Source organism: Physeter macrocephalus, chromosome 8 (genome assembly GCF_002837175.3).
Source record: "Physeter macrocephalus isolate SW-GA chromosome 8, ASM283717v5, whole genome shotgun sequence".
In the NCBI taxonomy this organism is placed as follows: domain Eukaryota; kingdom Metazoa; phylum Chordata; class Mammalia; order Artiodactyla; family Physeteridae; genus Physeter; species Physeter macrocephalus.
The window spans coordinates 12,459,731-12,480,556 of NC_041221.1; the positions used below are offsets into that span (position 1 = coordinate 12,459,731).

The 20,826-nt window shown below is 53.0% G+C and overlaps 1 protein-coding gene across 1 annotated transcript; it reads right to left on the reverse strand.

Annotated features, from left to right (window-relative positions):
- Window positions 1-440: 440 nt before the first annotated feature.
- On the reverse strand, window positions 441-19,717 carry TMPRSS3 (transmembrane serine protease 3). The gene is made up of 12 exons (XM_028492684.2): window positions 19,609-19,717; window positions 14,626-14,736; window positions 13,650-13,766; window positions 13,131-13,254; window positions 10,214-10,339; window positions 8,896-8,939; window positions 8,233-8,398; window positions 7,306-7,475; window positions 5,374-5,469; window positions 4,123-4,265; window positions 3,356-3,508; window positions 441-543 (listed from the first exon to the last, which is right to left on the reverse strand). The coding sequence occupies exons 1-12, from the start codon at window positions 19,700-19,702 to the stop codon at window positions 526-528; spliced, it is 1,362 nt and encodes a 453-aa protein (XP_028348485.1). The 5' UTR covers window positions 19,703-19,717; the 3' UTR covers window positions 441-525.
- Window positions 19,718-20,826: the final 1,109 nt, after the last annotated feature.

A 20,826-nucleotide genomic window follows, 5' to 3' on the forward strand; every position in this document is an offset into this window, starting at 1 on the left:
GAATGTGCTAAGAAAGGGTACATCCTCTGGAAGCAAGGGACAATGATACATCAAGCACCAAAGGCTACAAAAAATACTAGAAATAAACCTCAAACTATAATCTTAAGTTAAGTTCCCACATGTCAAAGGAGATCCTGGTAGAAAATTGGTTAGGTTCTGGTGCCCGGATAGAAAGGTGCAGACAACTGCATCTACACTGACCGCTCTCCCGCAGGTCCAGGCAACCGTGTCTTTGTTGAGGGGCTAAGGTGTAGATCGCTTTGCAGGGGAGGAAGCCAGATGGACAAGGAAAATGTAGCACTTCGGAGGCATTCCTGCTTCTGTTCTTAGTGAAGATCAGAAAGGAGGTTCAGGGTCATTAGTCCAATGCCCCTCTGGCTTGTTAGAGGTGATAGAAGAAAATTGCTCTAGATGTAGAAGAACGAAAAGATGCTCCTTCTTTTGGCTCTGCTGTTAGAATCCATGGAAGGACAGGGATGTCTCCGTCTTGGCAGGAACTCAGGGTGGTAACCTGCCTCTTTCTCTTCAAGTTTTCAGGTCCCTCTAGAAATGAAAACATAGGTATTATCCTTTTCAGCGCTTCAAGCCATCTCTCCATTATTAAGATGGAGTGAGCACCTGATTGTACCCTGAGCGGAGCCTCAGCACTTCACACTCGTGGGGACAAAGTTGGCCTCTGCTCCATGCGGATCCCAGGTAAGTGAGAAATAGCTCTCCTTCCCTGTGCCACACCTCCAACCTGCCACACCCCCGCCGTCTCCATCATCAACCTGAGACTTTTCCATCGTTTCCAGCTCTTAGTATCAGTGTTCTTGTGTCTCTCTTTGAGTTGCAACAATTTTGTTTTAAGCTCCCAGCAGAGAGAGAAAACTACTGGCTGAAAATGAAAGTGATGCAGCAAGCTTTAGCATCAGCTAAAAAATGGGGTGATTCCCCTCGAGATGTGAGAGCTATTGGAAGGCCCTCACATCAATGTTCAAAAGAAACCACTAAAAATGCAGGCCCGCTGGAACACTCTCATGGGAGGGAAGCCCCTTCTGGGTCGTCCCAGAGACATTTGAAGAGAGGCATCACTCACACAGGGCTTCAGATGCCAGCGGCCGCCGTGGCTGAGATGCTCTCCCAGGCCTCAGGGGAGCCGTCCACCTATATCCAGAAGAACCTGCTTCTCGAGCTCTGGGAGGAGGAGGAGCCCTTTCTAAAATCCTCCCACGTCCTCAGAGCGTGCCCTGGAGACCCCTGCATCGGAACTGCCAGGGCGTCCGATCAGACCCTCTGGTCCAGAGGGTCCTCGCTGCTCAATGCTAGCAAGCAGCCAGGAGGAGTGCTCCGCGCCCCGGCTTGGAGATCCATCACTGGGCTTTGCAGGGTGGGGGGCTGGGCTCACGGAGCTGGTTATGCCAGGGCGTCCCAGACCCTCTGGTCCAGAGGGTCCTCGCTGCTCAACACTAGCAAGCAGCAGCCAGGAGTGCTCCGCGCCCCGGCTTGGAGATCCATCACTGGGCTTTGCAGGGTGGGGGGCTGGGCTCACGGAGCTGGTTAGACTCACGGCAGGGGGCTTATGTGGGTCCCCTCACCTCTAATATGGGAACGGTCCTAGGGCCCAGCAGCCAGGGCGGTGCTGGAGGGAAATGGGCTGAGACGTCAGGACGCCTCTGTCAGAACCTCCCAGACTGATTTTGGAACCTGGTCCTCCCCGACAGCTCAGGACTGGGCCGGGCTTCCTCAGCCTACCCCTGCAACAAGCCTGGTCACGTGGACCCTCTGACCCCGGGAGCAGCGTCATGGAGCTGCACCCCCGAGGCTCCCTGGGCGAATGCGGAGGGTCCTCCACCCCCACCCCCGGCCCACACGACCCTCACCCCTCTCAATCCTGCTCACGGGCTGTCTGCAGCCACTGCAGCAAGGAGGCTGCTCTTTCAAACGTGTGTTTTCTGAGGGGGTGAGGGATTTGGGCTGAGTCTTGAGCTGAAGAGCATTGCGCAGCCCTCAGCGCTGGGCCACGTGGTCAGCTAACAGCAAAATGAGCCCCAGCAGAAGTCCCCGGCGGGCCTGTCTCCTAGCCTTGCCCTGCAATGGGCTGGCACGAGGTACCTGCAGAGGCCACACAGCTGTACGCCAGCAGGGCTGGAATTCCAGCCAGGCCCCGTCCCAGTCCTGGGGCCTCAGCCCTGCTCGTAGCTCCTGATCTAAGGCAAATATCCAAGGAGGAAGAAGTGGAAATTAACACCAAGGCACTTCGGGAGTCTGGTCCTTCTTAGCCAAATGCTTTAAATTAAAAGGAGCATTTTAAAGGTCTTGATCTACCAGGACAGAAAGCAGATTACTGGTCACTGGAGGCGGGGGGGACAGGGAACAGGGAGTGACTGCTTAATGAAGTCGTATTTCCAGGAAATGAAAATATTCTGAAACTAGGTAGAGACGGCAGCAGCCCAACATCGTGAATGGGCTAAATGCCCCCAGATTTTCACTTTGGAATGGTCAGTTTCACTCTGTGTAAATTTTGCCTCCAAAAAAACCAACGGAAACAACAACAACAAAATACACCAAAACAAACAAACAAAGTTCTTTGAAATTGGTCCAAGGCCTGACGTGGGACTCAGAGCCCGTGATCAGGTCGGCAAACATTTGCTGCGCGCCCATGGGGCGGAAGGCCGGGCTGTCCAGGCTCCGGCTCCGTAGGTGGGTGTCTCCCCCTGTCTTCCAAGCCATTGCGCTGGGGCCTGGAGTAGGCTGGGGCATTCCTTGTCCCCGGGAGTCCCATCCTTCGTCCCGCCATCCCCAGGGCTGCCCCTGTCCGCCCCGGTCCTGCCAAGCCAGCCTCACGACCCATCTCCCTCCTCCAGCACCACCCCCCGACCGCCCACAGGGAGGCCCCCCCCAAGGCACAGAACCACCCACACCCCTCCTGATTGGAGACTCTCCATCGCACCCTGGCTCCTGGCAAGGTCCAAACTCCCCAGTGGGCATTGGGGGCCTCCAGTCCAGACCGTCCCCCGCCCGTCTCCACACCCACACGTGCCCCCCTGACTGGTCCCCATCCCCCAGGGCTCTTCCTCGGCTGCCCCTCCTCCTTTCCCCAGTCGGTGGAAGCACGTTTCCTTCACGTCCCAGCAACACTTGCCCTGTGTGCGCCCACCCGCCATGCCCACCCCGCCAGGGCCTTGTCTGTGGGATTAGCCAGGCTGTCTAACACCCAGGAGCACAAAGTCACTGCCTGACAAATCGATAACTAATTGGTCACTTCCTGGCTCCGGACAGCAGGACTGGGGTCCCACGGAAGGGATGCTGGAGGTGGAATGACTGACGGGCACCGGCGCGAGATGCCAGGGAGGGGGAGGGGTGCTGCACCCACCTCCATCTCCTCGTGAATCCAGTCCAGGAAGGCGGTGATGCGGGTGTAGACTCCGGGCTTGTTCACCCCGGCACAGCCGATGCCAAAGCTCGTGGCTCCCACCAACTTCCACAGCCTCCTCTCTTGACACACCAGGGGCCCCCCGCTGTCTCCCTAGATGACGAGGAAAGAGCAAAGGGCACACGGCAGGCACTGCCATGGTGTGTCCCTTGTCCTGGCGGCAGGACCCCCCCTTCACTCTATCCCAAAATACAGCACGAAGCGGGCTCTGCATTCACCCCCCAGCCCTTCTGGAACTGGCTTGCACCGCTAATAGCGGGGTCCTTATCCTTCGGGGACGGTCCCCCTCCAGCCGTCTCCCTGCCAGATCTCGGCACCCCGAGCCCACGAAGGTCAAGGCAGCTGGGGCAGCAGAGGGGTGCTCTCAGAGGGAGGGTCTGCCCGGCCGGGGGCTTTGGCTGGACCAGGCAGGGTTGGAGTCTCGCCCACTGTAGCTTTGCAGACTGGATTCGCTGGTTCCCGCCTGCCCCCTGCCCCTCTGGTCCCCCTGCAAACTCCGAGACCCCTCCCACTACCCAGCACCCAGAAGAGGGGAGCACTGGATAAACACTGACATCCTGAGCAAGCTTCTTCCCACGCCCTGTAAATCTGCTTTTCAGTCAGTCACAGGGACATGCTGGTGGTGGCCTCTCCCGTAGGCTGGGTGGCCACAGCAGAGCCTCGCCTTGCCCACAGCGTGGCCCCCAGGGGTCACCAGGGGCCCCTACCTGGCAGCTGTCCACACCGCCTTTCAGGTAGCCAGCACAGAGCATGGAGGGGGAGATGATGCCGCCGTACACGTCCCTGTGGTTGCAGATCTTGTTGGAGATCAGAGGCACAGCCGCGTGGTTGAGGACCGGGGAGGCGTCGCCTGGGTCAGAGCAGGGGGCGGTCCGTGCGGTGCGGGGGGGCCCCCACCGGGAACTCAGGGGGCCTGCACGCGGGCGGGGAAGCCTGGAGGCGGATGGCCTGAGAGCTCTGCCCCCTGGGGAGTGGGCTGGGGGACCCCGCTGCTTCATGTTAGGGCCACTCACTTCCCTAAGGTCACCAATGTGGGAGGAGGCGGGGCAACTGTAGCCAACAGGGACCCCGCCCCCCTCCCCGCCCCGCCAGAGCCTGTCCAGGGCCAAGCACTTGACCTACACCAGTCTGTTCAGTTCCCAAAATAACCCAGGTGACAGCAGGGAAACTGAGGCACGCGAAGGTCCCACTCACAGCTTTGGGGTGGAACCTGGGGGTGGTCAGCAGAAACCTGTACTCCCAAAGGCACCCGCATCCCAACCCCCGGAACCAGGGACCGTGTCACCTTCCAAAAGGGACTTTGCAGATGTGATAAGACCTTGAGATGGGGACACGATGCCGGGCTCTCTGGGTGGACCTTAAGTGTAATCACAAGGGTCCTTCAAAGGGTCAGAGAAGGAGATGTGATGACAGAAGAAGCAGAGGTCAGAGGCGAGAGAGATTGGAAGATGCTGTGCTGCTGGCTTGAAGGTGGAGGTGAGGACAGAAGCAAGAGATGCAGGGGCCCTAGAGGCTGGAACACGTGGGAACGGATCCTCCCCCAGAGCCTCCAGGAGGATCGCAGCCCTCCTGACACACTGACTTATGACTTCCAACCCCCGTTAACTGTAAGGTAATACACGTGCATTGCTTTAGGCCACTAAACGTGGGGTCCTTTGTTCCAGCAGCGACGAGAAACTAACACATCTGCGGTGGGTCAGCCTTGCCACCCACCCGAATAGATCGACACCCTCTAACTTCACTTGCTTGTAAACTGTGACCTTCATGCCTTACAGGCTCAGCACAGGGCACACCCGCCTCCCATTCCTCTCATGTCTCGGTGGCCGGCCGGGGGTCTGCGCTGCACCCCGACCGGGACACGTGGGCGGGGACGTTACGCTGGGAGCCGGGGGAGCAGGCCCACAGCCCTCTCGGTTCTAGGCACCCTGGACTCAGAATCTTGCTTTCAGAACACTGACCTCCATCCTCTGTGGCCCCCCAGCCCGACGTCCAGCACATTTTCCCGTCGGGAAAGTGCTCTTCGGAGTTGGGCAGACAGACTGGCTGGATCATCTCTGTTTGGAGAGGAAACAAGAGCTTTCAAGCCCGTGGCAGCTGTGGTCTGAGAAAACCGTCTTCTCGGTGCCTACCGCTCCGGCAGCTCACGCCGGCTCCCAGAGAAAGGCCAGGTCCCTGGTCGTTTGGAAGCTATTTGCTCAGAGCAGGGACCCCTCGCCCACCAGAGCCCTGAAACTTTAAAACAACCCTAGACCGTGGCAACACGCGGGAGTCTAGACCAGGGGTCAGCATATTTTCTATAAAAGGCCAAACAGTTTCTATTTTAGGCTTGGCAGGCCACGTGGTCTCTGTTTCAACCCTCACCTACTGCTTTCACAGTAGCATGAAAGCAGCCACTGGGCAGTGGTGAACAAATGGGCCAGGCCGTGGGCCAATAAAACTTTATTTACAAAAGTAGGCAAAGGGTCAGAATCAGCCCACGGGCCATAGTCTGCCTGCTCTTGGTCTCGACCACGGGCACGCTGCTTTATGGACCAACACTGCGTGAGTATTCCCATTCCTCCTGACCCATCTGGAGGCGACGAGCCTGCCTGTCCACGTGGGCCGTGTCACGTAAGCCCTCCACCAAAGACCGTCACGGGGCCTTCACGTGACTGCATTCTGAGACGCGCTAAGCTTTGGGGGTAGGACAATAATGGAAAGGTAGAGAAGGGAGAAGGGCACTCATTTTAGTTTTTGTCAAAGTGCAAGTGTTGGCACCTCATTTTTTTATAACCAAGGGTCATTAATCATAATTAACAAACAAACACCACCTGTACAATTTCTCTTTGTTTCTCTAGAAATATTTGTTTCCAGGTGTGATGCGTGGAGAATTCTGTGTGCTGTGTGATAAACACACTGCTGATTCTGCCAGGTCCAACCTGCTGCTGGTCCTGAGCCAGGATTCTGCTCCAACAAGGGGCCTTGTCTATTACACTCTGCTTCTCTCGGAGCTGCTCTAACCCTTGGGAAGCAGAAGGGGGCTTCTACTGATTTAGGAGCAGGCTCATATGCTTTGTTACATCTGCAACATCTTGGCAAGTTCTGTCCCGTGTGGCTTTTCTGGTGTTTTTGAAACCTCCGGGAGTCAGGACTTGACATTTCTGTGGAGAAACAGAGCCTCTGAACTCAGCAGCTGGTTGGGAGAGAACGTTTCCGAGTATTTCCAGGAGCTGGAGATTCCCAGTGTCTTCTAACTTGTAAAGAAAGGGCTGCAGGGAAGATCCCACCACAACCAGCTGGCTGGCCTGGGAGGCCCTCTCTTTCTCAGCCAAGATTGAGACACCAGGCAGGTGGGTAGGGACCTCACCACAATACGCACGAAACAAGAAAAAGCTCTTTGTTCCCATGGGCCTGAGACCCCCTTCTACCACCCACAGGCACCAGGTGGTCTGGCCTGGGGAAGTCCCTTTAATCTCCAGGTGGTACCAGCAGAAAGAAAGTAGCACAAGTGAGGGCCCCAGTGGCCCCAGCCAAACCCAGTTGACCAAAGTAGAACCACAAAGGCTTTGAAATCAAACAATCATCAGAACCACAGCCCACAGACGCAGGCCAGGACCTGCACAGTGAACCTGAAGAGGGTGGCCGTCTGCTAAAATTGAAGATGTATGTCTCCTAACACGATGGCCCAAATGTCCAGAATATGACTGAAAATTTCTTATCATGCCAAGAACCAGGAAAATCACAACTTTAATGCAAAGAGACGGTCAACTGAGGCCCACATGGAAATGAATCACATATTGGAATTATCTGGCAGAGACTGTAAGGCAGCCTTCATCAACAAGCTTCAACAAGCAATTCAAATTCTCTTGAAACAAAGGATAGCAACAAAATGACAAGAGACCCAGACGTACCGTTGAAAGTGACAGGCCCGGCCAGCTTCATGAGGGCGATGTCATTGCCCAACCTCTTTGGCTTGTACTTGCTGTGGTAGACGATTTTTTCCACCAGATGGGAGGGGGCTGGACTGTCCAGCAGGGAAACGAGGCCCACCTGGATGGTCCATGACTTGGGGAGGTAGAGACTAAAATGAGAAAGCCCCAAGCACGTTAACCCACGGACCCCTCAGGTGTCCCGAGAGCCGGTGCCAAGGGGATGCCAGCAGACGTCCCCCCCCACCAAGCCCTGCAGAAGCACAGACCCACCCTATGCATTTCCTAGACAGCCCTTGCTCTTTGCACCTCTGGGCATTTGAGAAGTGAGCTGAACTTTGCTCCCTGTGAAAGACCATCAGGGTCTGTTCTCCATCAGAAACCGAAATAGAGGGAGGTGGAAATCACGGGGACAGTTGCCCCTGTGTTTGGAAGTATTTTCTGCGGTTTTCTTCCAAGCCACCCCCCTTGAGGCTCAAGGGGGGTGGCTCTGGGGAGACCCCTGCCTACCCTGCACCATCCCTCTCCCTCTCGGCCACTGTGAAATATTTGTTTGGTCCTCTGTGATGAGCTACGGGGAGGCCTAGGGCCTTTACATTGCTGGGTTCCCTCCTGCGAGAGCTTCCTTCCTCTTCTTTCTCTCTTTTCTGTAAGAGCTGCAGGCCAGAGGTCCTTAAAACGAGCCCGGGGTCACCAGTCTCACCCAGCTGACGGAGCTGGATCCGCAGTGAAGAAGGAAGGTGTCCCGCCCCGTGGACATTACTTTGTGACCATCCGGTCTGTTTTCCTGCTTTCTGGACCTGCCCTGCCGTCGACCACCCAAATCAGCCCTGTCCCGGCCTGGCCCGGACTGGGATGGGGGCCTGCAGAAGATGAGGACCGCACCGCAAGGAGGTCAGGAGAACTCACTCATAAACACAGTGGGCAGCAGTGACGACCCACACGGGGGTGATGACGGACCCTCCGCACAAGTGGTAGCCCTGGAACTGCAGGCTGGCCTGCCAGGGCCACTGCGCCAGCGAGGACGCGTTGCCACCCACGATGCGCGGGCTGGAGCCCGTCCTCAGACCGCAGACTGCAGAGGGAGAGGGAGGGGCAGGGGCAGGAGCTTTGGTGGGAGCACAGGGTGAGGGACGGGGGGGGGCAGGTCACCCGCGGCGTGGGACAAGCAGGGTGCTGTAGGGGTGCAGTGGGAAAAGCCCGTCAGGACACAGCGCCAGGTACGGCGCCCCCTTGCCAGGAACACAGGGTGCCTGCCCAGGCTGGGGGCGGGCATTAAGCAGCCCATGCACACTCTTCTGGCAGGAGGGGTGGGGAAGAGAAGGCGACAGAGAGTCAGGCTATTGGAGCCACCAGGGGAGGACAGGACATCGTGCGCCGTGGTCCTGTCTGCTGCTGAGAAGTCGCCCAGGGCTCTCTTCACCAACCTGGCAGATGGGGGTCACAGAGTTCCCATGTGGCCCCCGGGAGGAAGGGACTGCCAGCAGAGCAGTCCGAGGAGCGGGGAGGGGGGACGGGAGCCTGTGAGCCAGGGCTTCCTTCCGTTTCTCTCTGCGTGTCTGTAACTCTCACCTGAGCACTTCAAGGTAACCACGTGACCCGAGGTGCATCCCTCCCTAAAGTGGAAAAAGAGTGCGCTTAATGATAAATGCCCGAGGCCTGTGAACTGAACACCTTTTTTTTTTTTTTTTTACTTAAATCTTGGGGTAAAAGAAAAATAAACTTTACTCCCCTGCTCTTGAATACAGATTATAATTTTAGTCTATAAAAAAAAAACCACGACAGTGAGGTCACACAATTCGTTATAAAACACGTGACTACAGTGAGGTATGGTGTGTGTGACCGGGTGTTGAGTATTTCTAGGCTTTGTATGGCTAATGATGAGAAATGCATAACGAGCTGTATTATATAAATATACACTGGTGTCATTTGCATGTCAGTTTTACCCCGATGCTCTTCACTGGCCCCTACTGGACACAGCGTCCATCGGACGGCGTGGCAGCCTCTCCCGCCACAAAGTCCTTGCAGCCTGGGACACACGCGTGTCAGAGAAGACCTCCCCCCGCACCTCCAGAGCTGAGAGGTGATTGCTGGGAAGTGACACACACTCTCCCTTGCGTGGGTGCGTGCTCATGTTACAATCCACCCTGGGATCCCTTTGTAAATTTCCTGCCTTTAGAGCCCCAGTCCTGTCACAGGATCATGCAAGAAAAAGCTAGTGTCACCAGACTGAGGTTTTAGGAACCAAGAGATGAGCTGTCCCTGCAGATGGCATGTGGGTACAGGGGCGAGATTGTCAATTACACAATAGGCTGACAGGCAGCTGTTTCCTGGAGCGGAGAACACACTTCTCTCGGGGTTTGGTCCAAGGAGTCAGGAAGAGCATATGGAACGTGGGCTCAGAAAGCCTGATGTACCTCCGTGCACCAGACAGGCGACCCCTGTGAGTTTCAGGCACCTGACTGTCATTTAAGGGTACCTCGTTTTACCTCCTCATGACTTCTTTGGGGAGACGTGTAATGCAAATGGCGAACATTAAAGGACTTTGTAAATAAAGGGTATGTTTCTTGCTTAATTTCTTCCTAATATTTTTTCTCCTCCCTCCCTCCCTTCCTTTCCCCAAACACATCAGCAGCTCCCACCGTGTGCGCGGTGCAACGCTGCATTTACGACGCACGCGCACCACGGGACCCCTTTACCATCCTTCCTCCCTCTCTCTGTTGGGCTGTGTTTGCCTCGTTGGGATTAAGTTCTTGTACCCCAGCCTGGTGCGTCCACCCACGTAACCCAAGGGGCCAAACCCGCACCTTGCGCTTGGAGAACACAACCTCGCGCACAAGTCCAGCGGATGACTGGACGTAAGTGGACACAGCACCACCTGGCCACTTACCTCACGTACACCGAGTGGTGTAAAGCGGTCACTTTGTCATCTGGCAAGAGGTGATTCATGGAAACGAAGTCCTCTCGGAACTGCTCCTCGAGCGAATCCACTCTGATGGTGTCCGAGCTCACATAGCTGCAATAAGCACAATGGAAACGCAGACCCGACGTGTGGAATTCACTCTGCTGCAAATCTACCTGGGCTCGAGTCACACTGACACAGGTATCATACCGGGAGGGGAGTCATTTTGCACCCCCAAACCATCAACGGCTTCCTTCTGCCAGCTTAGCAAGGCATTCCGGACCTGGAGTAGTCTGGGGCGACCCTCTCCCCACCGCCCACCCACCCACCGCGGGCTCCAGCCACATGCGAGGGAGGACCACTTGCTGACGTAGCTGGGTGGACACTCCTCGATGCATTCAGCGGAACCGACCTTTGCTTGGCCTGAAGCAAGCCGCAGAGGGAACAGAACACAGAATTGGGTGGAGTGTTTTCAGGTGAGCACCGAAGAGGGGATGCTGAGCACCCCAGGCACGGTAGGCTGGGGGTGGGGGCATGAAAGACTTTCCCAGGCTGCCCAGAGCTGGCAGGGCTCCCGTTACACAGGGATGAGCACGTAGACGGAGCGGTTCGGGGGCACCAGGACAAGCCAGTGTTTAAAGGGTCAGGAGACAGGTCTGGAGAATGATGGAGAAGAGGGCGTAATATTTTCCAAATCAGGTCTTCAAAGAGTTATGAGATGGGAGGTCGTGGAATGAACAAAAGACAGAGTCGCTGTCTTGCTTCACTCGCGAACTCACCAGCTTATCAAGCGTGATTTCATCAGTTGAGTGTAAACGCCGGCGGGGGGCGGCGCGGGCAGCCTACGTGGTATACGAAGCCCAGCCAGGTTTGAGTTTTGAGAAAAATGTAACCCGGGCAGCAGCAGTGACCCTCCCAGCCTCCCCAGGTATTGCTCAACCTGCTGATACATCAGGCACCAGAGGAAAGAGCCAGATGTTACCAAGATGGAGATCCTGATACAGGTGGACTGGGCTACCAGTGGGGCGGTGGGGGTGATGCAAAGGGACCCCAAAGGCTGCAACTGGAGCCCCATAAATTGTCAAAGTCTCAGTGGTAACAACAGCCGTGACCACAGACTCTCATAGGGCGTCCCTGTGGCCCAGGCTGGCTTCGAAGCCCCAAGATCGCTTGACTCTCACAGCGACCCTTTAAAGCTGGTACTATTATTCGCCTTATTTTTGAGGCCTCAGTCGTGTGACGCGGCAGCATGTGTGCTGGGATTTGGACCCAGGCAGTCTGAGTTGCCAGTCTGTCTTTCTTTAGCACAGACCTCTGACACAGGATGCTGTAGAGCAGAGGGGATCAAAGGAGGGCTTTCAAGAGAGAAATAGGAAGAATAAACGAGAAAGGATACAGAAGTAGATCTTAGAACTGAAGAAACAGGGGAGAACAGAGCAAGTTTAGAGGGAAGAAAATGGACAGTGTTGAGGGGACAGACTGGAAAATTGCATCCTCCAGACGTGCCCTGAGATGGAGCAAGGAAGGACCCCCTCAGCAGACGGCTGGCGTGCCGAGATGCCTGAGCACTGCCAGGAAGGGCTGGGGGAAGGAGAGAGGGGCTGCTGGGTCCTTCTGCAGGACAGAGGGGAGGCCAAGGATTCAGGGCGGGGAGGTGGTCCAGGAGGGAGAAGCAGGGGAGGCAGACGGGAAGAAGAAGGGACGCCCCCTAGTGGGTCCAAGGAGCTACCTCCCATGGAGGAGAAATGCCCAAAGGAAGCTTTCAGCTGTGAGCCGTGGTGGTGGGGTTTGTGTGTGTGTCTGTGTACTTGGTGTGTGTGTGATGTGATGTGTGCGCATGGTGTCTGTGGCGTGTGCGTGTGAACCGCGTGGTGCGTGGTGTGCCTGTGGCGTGTGCGTGTTTGTGGTGTGTGATGTGGTCTGTGTGTGCGTGGTGTGTAAACTTCCTCCTTGCCTGTGAGGGGTCAAGTCTACATAATTCCTGAAGGCAACTGTGTGAGTGCTTTTGCTGTTGTCGTTGGGCTTGAAGTGCAGCTGATTTCTGAATCCAGGTTGTCACGGGTGAGAAGGAGGCAGATCTCAGGGATACAGGCTGGAGGGCGGGTTTCACTGGCTTTGGAGAAAAGAGTTGAGAATATCGTGCATCGGATTTGCAAGTCAGGGCTCCCCGCTCGGAGCGTGGAGGTTTTAATGCCCGTTTCCTTGGGCGCAAACAGGGGTGCCCACTTCCTGAGGAGAGGCTGGGTGCTCAGAGGCTGCTGGTTTTGAACTTCAAGAATCCGGAACAAAGAGGAGCGAGAGCGCGGTCCTGGGCACCCAGGGAAGACGGCAGCTGCCAGGGGCCCGAAGGAAGGGGCCAGGGGAGGGAAGGGGCCGCACCAGGGCCAGCATGTGTCGCCCCAGGGCAAAAAGTCACATAGGCAACACAGAACGTTGAAACGTGGAGATTCCACTGCAATAGTTCTTTCTTCTACCTGTTTCTTTCTTCCACCTGTTGCTAATCAACTGTTTTGAATAACTGGACATTCACTAAATTGCTGACTTTTCGAACTTGGCTCTCTGGGGCTCCTTGGGAAGTGAGACCAAGCCGGGTGGTGTCGGGAAGCTGCCCAAAAGCTGTGGCCTGAGGAACCGGGGCTCAGTCCTCAGCTCTGAAGCTCTTTATTGAATGTTTGCACCTAGGGTCCTGGCCTGAGACGCCCCCAAACACGCTAGGTCCCATGTGACCTTGAGCAAGTCACTTAGCGTGTTGGGACCTTGGTTTGCGCACCTGTGCTGTCAGGCATCGCGGGGTTGCCGTGGGGGTGTCGAGGTGCCTCGTGCGTTCCCAGCTACACGGCAGCTGTCTGCCCTCATCGTGATCACTGCTCGTGTCCTGCCCACTGCCGGACGCTCTCTGAATTACCTTGGAAACCCCAGCTGGGCACAGGCGACAGTAGCGTGGTGACTCTTCCAGTCCTCAGAGCACATGGTCCTCCAGGTGGCAGCCGTGAACACTTGGAGCGCGGCGTTCTGACCGCTCACGCGGACTGGCCAATGCACAGGAAGACAGGTCGTTAGTGGCCTGAGGGGCCCTGAGACCCGGCAGAGTTTCTCTGCAGCCAGCCTAGACCCTCCCGCGCTGAGCCTGACCCGCCCCTGGTCAGTGCCCCACCCACGCGGGGCGGCCACGGTTCTTACCGTCTGGACCCCTGAGCTCTCCTGGAGCTCTCTTCTGCTTGCTAACGGAGTCTCCCCAGCCCAATTTTAGCTCCATGTAAGGACCCTCCCTTAATACCCAGCCCAGGGTCCCCTGGGGTGAATGCCAGTTGGATCCCATGACTTAACAAAGGCATTGCCTTGGACCCACTTCTCAGATGGGGAAGGTCAGGGGCGGGTTGTACGGACGTCCTGCTGCTTCTGCAGTGAAAAGGCATGACCTTACCACATCGGTACTCATCTTCCCCGTCTTTGCAGTCTGACACTCCGTCGCATCGGGCCGTCAGCTCAATGCACTTAAAAGACGAGCGACACCTGTACTTCCCGGAGCAGTCAAAGTGGACTGAGGAAAGGAGGGAGGGGGTCGAGGAAGGGCTGCTTCAGTGCACAGCACTGACAACCGTGCACCTGCCACGCGGCCCTGAGCTTGCCCAAGCGTCATGAAGGCTGCGTTGAAACGGCACCACTGCCAGCAGCCTGTTTCCCTCAGCCCAGTTTCTGTTCCAGATTCCAGCGGGTGGGGCAGCTGCACCCCACCGTGTCTCCCTAAGTGACCTCAAGCCACAACTCAAGATGAATTTAGACTCCGGTGGCTCAAGGTCCAGAGAGCAAGTGCATGGCTGTGGCCGACTGGCCAAGCCGGCTGAGCAAGGAGCCCTGAGTGAGGACCCCTGGCCCCCCAATCTACCTCCTGTCTTCTCTGACCCTGGGCGAGAAGTGAGGGAACTGTGGACCCCAAAGCCGAGCACGTGGAGAGTTAAACTGATCTGAGATCCGCCTATTTGAAGAGTAAATGCGAAATTGTTCCCTATCAGAGACCATTCAAATGACTCTCCTTTTCAAAAGCCACTTGCACCTTATTTGAAACCCAGCTTGGCCTGGCATGAATGGCCTCCTTGTCTCCTCCACCAGCTCCCACCCCCTCCTGCCTGTGGGTTCAGTTTCATCAGCTGCCTTTGGCCACTTTTCACTGGGCAGGCTCCTTGGTGACAAAACCTCCAGCACAGCCAAAGGCCCCCGCTGGGGCCCAGGTCTGCTTCACAATCCTGCAGGCAAATAAAGCTCAAATCAGCAAACCCAGGTGTTTGCCTTAGTAATTAGGGCTGTGTGACGGGCCCAGGTTGGTGTGAGGGGGGAGCCCGTGAAAGTCTAAACGCCTGAACAGGTATTTGAGAACCTACTAAATAATGGATCGTACTCACTGCCCAGACCAATGGCCAGCGCTAATATCAATGCAATTATCCCGATGACAATGATGGGAAAGAACTTCAGTGGCAGGAGAGACAGGATCTGGGCAGCCACCGCGTCGGCATCTAGAAACCAAAAAGCGGGGAGAGCAAAAGGCCACGGAACAGTGCATCTGAATGAAGTAAAACAAAATTTAGCTATTCATACCCCCCTGCCCTCAGTGCAGAGAATGTTCCAGCCCAAAGAGAGTTGACTTAGAGAAATGGCCGCCTACCCGGGGGCACATTCTCTAAAAGTTGAGCCCCAAGCTCCCCAACACCAGCCCAGCTCCATCCGTCCTCAGTTAGGGGACGGTGTGATGGGTTGAATTGGGTCCCCCAAGAGACATGTTTATGTTCAAACCCTCAGAACTCAGAATATCATCTTATTTGGAAATAGAGTCTTTACAGAGGTGATCAAGTTAAATGAAGGTCATTAATGTGGGCCTGAATCTAAAATGACTGGTGTCCTTATAAAAAGGGGAAATTCAGACACAGAGACAGACACACACAGAGGGAAGATGATGTGAAGAGACACGGGCAGAAGGCCATGCGAAGATGAAGGCAGAGATTGGGGTGATTCATCTATAAGCCAAGGAACCCAGGATTTATCAGCAAACCCCAACTTCTAAGGTGAGGCAAGGAAGGATTCCCCTGCAGGTGTCAGAAGAAGCAAGACCTTGCCATCACCGTAGTTTCAGACTTCTAGCCTCCTCCAGAGACAATAGATTTCTGCTGTTTTAGGTCACCGAGTCTGTGATGTTTGGAGGGCCCTAGGAAACTAATACGGAGGGGAGGTAGAACCCCAACTCCCAAGGATGTTTTCCTACGGAGGAAGGCAACATGTAAAACCCAAACAGGGTGCTTTCAGGAGAGAGAGAGCTGGGCTCTCTGAGAGGGTCACCAGATGATGTACAGGTCATTCTCCACCAGTCCTGGGCACAGACACCGAAGGCCGTTATTCCAGACCATCTCTTGGAGGATGCTGGCAGAGCAAACAGCCTTAGAAGACAGAGACAGTGTCTTTCTCCAGAGCAAGGGACAGGTTATGATTCACTGTCTGGCTTAATAAATACCACCTCTTCCTTTGGGACAAGGCTTGTGCAGGTCTGTTTGAAGCCCATTATAAAAGATGTGGGTCCCCTCAGCTCAGGGCTCCTCAGCTGTGATGCAGACGCACTGCACGCACAGCGTGCACCTGGGCTGCTCCACATTGCTGCCCAGGGACTTGGCAGGCAAGCGTGACCTACTCAAACAGGATGCTCGTGCCACCTGTGCTGTGCGTACGCACGTCTGACGGAAGGGCTGTGTCTTCTGCCGGCACCCGTGGGACCGGGGTAGGCTGACTTGTTAGCTTGCAAGTAGGGTAAAGCCCCAGACCCTTCTCATTTCTTGCCTATAGAACAAGGCTGATTTGGTTGAAAAGAAGATGTGAGGAGCTTAAGATATCCAAAAGGGCAAAAGCCTCTCTGGACAACAGGAGGATTTCCACTGGCAACGTTTACTCTCAGGAGAACAGGCCACTTCATGCAAATTATCTCATCAATCCTGAAAATACATCTATGCTGAAGTTGTCCTCTCTTATAATTAGGAAGGTTAGAATGTAGGAAGGGGAGGAAGCTTTCCAGGCCTCACATGACGACACAGGACGGAGAACGCCTTGGCCTCTCTTCTCCTGCTCTTGGAGATGTTGGGCCGAGAGTCTCCCATGGAAGAGCCAAAAAGAGGCTCCCTGTCTTGTCTTTGGAAACCCACAACTTCATCCTCTGGCTATAAAGACTGCAATTATAAAATGGTCAGTACCCTTCCTGGTTGCCCAAAACAGAAGTGAATTGGAAAACAAAAATGGAAAAAAGAAAGTGATGAAATGGGAGGAAAAGGAGAAAAGAGTAAAGAAGGAAAAAGCAGGAGCAGAAAGGGAAGAACGGGGGGATAGGAGATGCACATCAGACTCTGTGCCGTGAGCGTGGGGCGGGGTGGAGGGACCATCCGCACGGTCCTTGTTTAGCCTTGGATGGAGGAGCGGGGGGCTTGTTCCAGGCTGCACTCTCAGCACCTAGAACAGCACTGGCCGTTCCACAGTCCTCAGTAAATGTTAGATTGAAGGAATGGACGGATGGATGGTTTCGGGATAATGAATGTGGTGTTATCTCAAGGCCAGAGACCAGTTCCTTTCAGGATGACCAATTTAGAGTCAGCAAAGCAGAGCCCCCCCTCCACCTCCCCCGCCTCCAGAAGCCTGCCCCAGTCAGTCACTCTCCCTAGTGAGATGCCGGCTCTCCAGTCACACTTTAAAACTCAGCAGGAACCCCAGAATGACTTCTCATCATTCTAGCTGTTCTGTTTCTAAGACTGAGATTTAGGAAGTGAGCCCCAGTTGTAGATCCAAAGATTGTCCTTCAGTTAGCACCTTTGTATCAGCTCACATTTGCCACGTTACGGCTCCTCAGCCGCGTGCCCTGTGGTCCCACTGGGGTCCCCCTCCTCCTTGCCCTGTCTTTGAGGGCATGCTTGGAATAAAAAGCAAAAGGTATAGCATCTCTTCAAAGAGGGAACGCAAATGATAAACAAGCACACACACAAAAAAACCTTCAACCCCTCTGGAAACGAAAAATACACCACAAACTAGACATAGTTACATATCACCTTTGCAATGTATTATTATTACTACTACTACTACTACTATTCCCACTGCAGTCCAAAGTGAAAGGAAATGGATCTCCACTTAACAGTCAATAAGAGTATAAATTGTGTAAACTTTTTGACAGTCAAATTGGAAACATGTACCAAAAAGCTAAAAAATGGATGGCATTTTTGACCTATTCATTCCACTTCTAGGAATTTATCCTAAAAGGTCATCATAGATGTACACAAATCTCTATGTAAAGGACACTTCAAGGAGTGACCTTGATAATATTGATGCACAGACGTACGGAAACAGCCTAAGTAACCAACAAAAGGGAGGTGGTGAAATAACAAATGGCATAGAAATATCTAAAATGCTAGAGGAGAGGGGTCGGCAACGTTTTTCTGGGAAGGACCCGATCGTAAACGTTTTAAACTTTATGGGCCATAAGTGGTCCCTGTCACAACTTCTCAACTCTGCAGTTATGGCCTGAAAGCAGCCAGACAAAATGTGAATAAATGGATATGTCTGTGTTCCAATAAAACTTTATTTATAAAAACAGACAGTGGGCCAGATTTGGCCCAGGGGCCATAGTTTGCCAACCCTTAAAGGCTATTTAATTATTCAATGTCATGGAAAGATGAACATAATGTTTTTAAGTTAAAAAAAAAAGAAGCTTCAAAATCATACAAATAGTACAGGCAGACCTCGTTTTATCACGCTTTTTGCTGATATTGCAGTTTTCATAAATTGAAGATTTGTAGCAACACTGTGTAGTCAGATAAAGGCTAGCATTTTTAGCAATGAAGTTAATTGTTTAACTAAGTTAAAACGTAATTTTTTAATTAGGGTATGTACATTGTTTTGGGGCATAAGGCTATTGCACACTGAATAGACTATGCTATCGAATAAACTTGACTTTTATATGTATGGGGAAACTAAAAAATTAGTGTGACTCATTTTATTGCAATATTTGCTTATTGCAGTGGTCTGGAACCAAACCCAAAATATCTCTGGGGTCTACCTTCATATTTCACTTCCAAAGAGAAATACAGATATGTTGATAGGAAAAAGGCAAGAAATAAATGATAAAGTGCTAATAGGTTTATCTCTGAGTTAGAGTAAAATTGGGGGTCATCTCAAAAAACTTTGATTCACTGTATTTTCTAAATTTCTATCATAAACAATGCATTGGTTTATTTAAAAAGAAAAGTTTAAAAAAGTTTTTATTCCTTCCCATGACTAGGAATTAATCATGAAGAAATGATCAAAGATTAACAGAAAAGAATATGTATAGCGCTATTCATGTTATGATTTATATTATAAAATATTAGAAACAATTATATGTCAAATGATGACAAAAATGGCTACATGTAAATTACACACCTACCTGATGCTATAAAAAAGGGCATTTAGAAAAGCAAAAAGCACGTGGAAAAACGCCTGTCTGCATCTGCACTGCCTGTGAGTGTATACTTATGGGCAAGGACGTGGAGAGAATAAAGAAGATGTAAAAACGAGCTAAGTTTGGGTGGTTAGGTAGCTGCAGGATGTTTCTTCTTCATTTCCACTGATGCTAATTTTTGAAAAGCGTTTGTAAATTGTGTATCTTTTCCCTTTTACTTGAACCCTCTTCTCCCACCTCCCACCGGTCCACATCAGTTGTCCAGGTGGTTTAAAAGGAATGGTTAGTGCGGCCCCCATGCCATGCTTTCTGGAAGCCTAGCCAGGGGCCCCAGATGTCCCCCTGCCTAGCCCCTGGGCTCAGTCTTCCTGACTGCATCCGGGACCAGGGAGCCACAGCTTCCTGCGACAAGTCCTGATAGGGTCTTTGCCAAAAAGATCCTACCCAGGCATTTCTCCAAGCATTTATGACCCATTTCGAAAACCAACTTTCCTTCCTTTAGTTGCTAGGAGCAACTCCGTCACCTGCTGTTGAATTTTAATCTAGGTATCAGATACCGTTAGGGCAACCAGCTTATTTTAAGTTTTCTGGAAGGGCTGGTGACCACTGATTGTCAGGAATTCCTGGAGGGCTCAGAGATTTCCTGGCCAGGATCTGACCCCTAACTCCCAGGGGCAGTTGGAGCCTCGATTTCTGAAAACCTCCATCCAGAGAATACCAACACCTACCTCCAGGGAGTTGGCAAGAGGCTGAACAAAGTGACGGCCCCCCTAATGCCCCTTCTCTCCAGGATTCTGCAAACGCGAGGAAGCGGCCTGTGGGTGTGAGGGCTCCTGGGGAGATATTTCTCCAGGGGACCACTCAGCCACATCGATCATCTATATGGGGGAGGGGAGGTGGGGCAGAAATGATACCTGGTGCCACCTACCTGGTGCAACAGGACTTATTTTCAAATCGTCAAGGCCGAAAAGCGACCTGAAGGAGAAGGGGGCTTCTGCAGCAGGTGGGTCATTTTCCCCCATGGTGACTATTTCAGGACCTCGGAGACCAGGCTCCACCTCCACCTCCTTCGCAGGAAAGAATAGAGAGCGTTTGCTTCCCTATTTATAGTTTTAGCATCAAACGAATCTTTGTCGTGTGAAATCTTTGAAATCTGACAATCCACATAAAGAGCATTCAGTGCCAATAAATCAAAAGTATTTGTCCAGGGAGAACGCATTTTTTTTTTTTTTTCTGAGCCACAGCAGATAACAGAGAAACGTCTAGAGTGAGCGAAACTGCGAATGTAATTCTGCCAAACGTATGACTTTCCCATTATTTGTTCAACCAATCTTCAAATCAATTGAATAGCATGTCTCTAGAGATATGCCCTTTTACCATTTAGAAGTTAGTTACCATTATTTTTCAGAAGATAAATTACTTTCAAATACTTTCCTTCTGTCTTTTGTCCCACTTAAACTTGACCCTTTGCCTGTGCAGGTGATACACCTACCATACTATAAGAAGTCTGGATACTCACATAATGTCCGTGCCCCCAAAACGCAGATAGCACCAAGGAAGGGACGCTCACCCACAGTGTTTGGAGCTTCCCGTAAACACAACCTTTTCCTGGCTCGCACAGGCTTGACCTAATTAAGGATGAAAGTATCCTCGCCCTCTGGGTGCCCAGTGCCCCCCCCCCTTACCTCGCAAAGGGAGGAGTGGCTGGGGACTGCGGGCTCGCCCAAAAGCTACACGGGGGATCTGTTTCCTCCGAGAGAATTCCACCTATCGCGATGCCGGACAGGCCAGAAGCCTTCGGAAGTCATTTCCAATACCTCAGATGTTCCCAACTAAACTCCGAGGACTCAAGCGTGAGCACCCCAGGAAGTTGCTTCTGCAAAGTGCTAAAACCTAGACATTCCAACAGTCATATAAACATGGGTACTTAGATCGCCCATTGCTTTTTTCTCTCCATTTACTTGTAATGTTTGAAATTCAAAAGGGAGCTATTAAGCCACTTAAAAGAAACTCTGCCTTCATGCTGTTTCACGTGGTCATGGGAAAAATCTAAGCAAGAGTTACTGCGCTAAAAATGTTTATTTCATTTCCACTGCAAGAGTAGCTTTGAAGAACAGCTTAGGAAACTAATAATTCCCATTCAGCA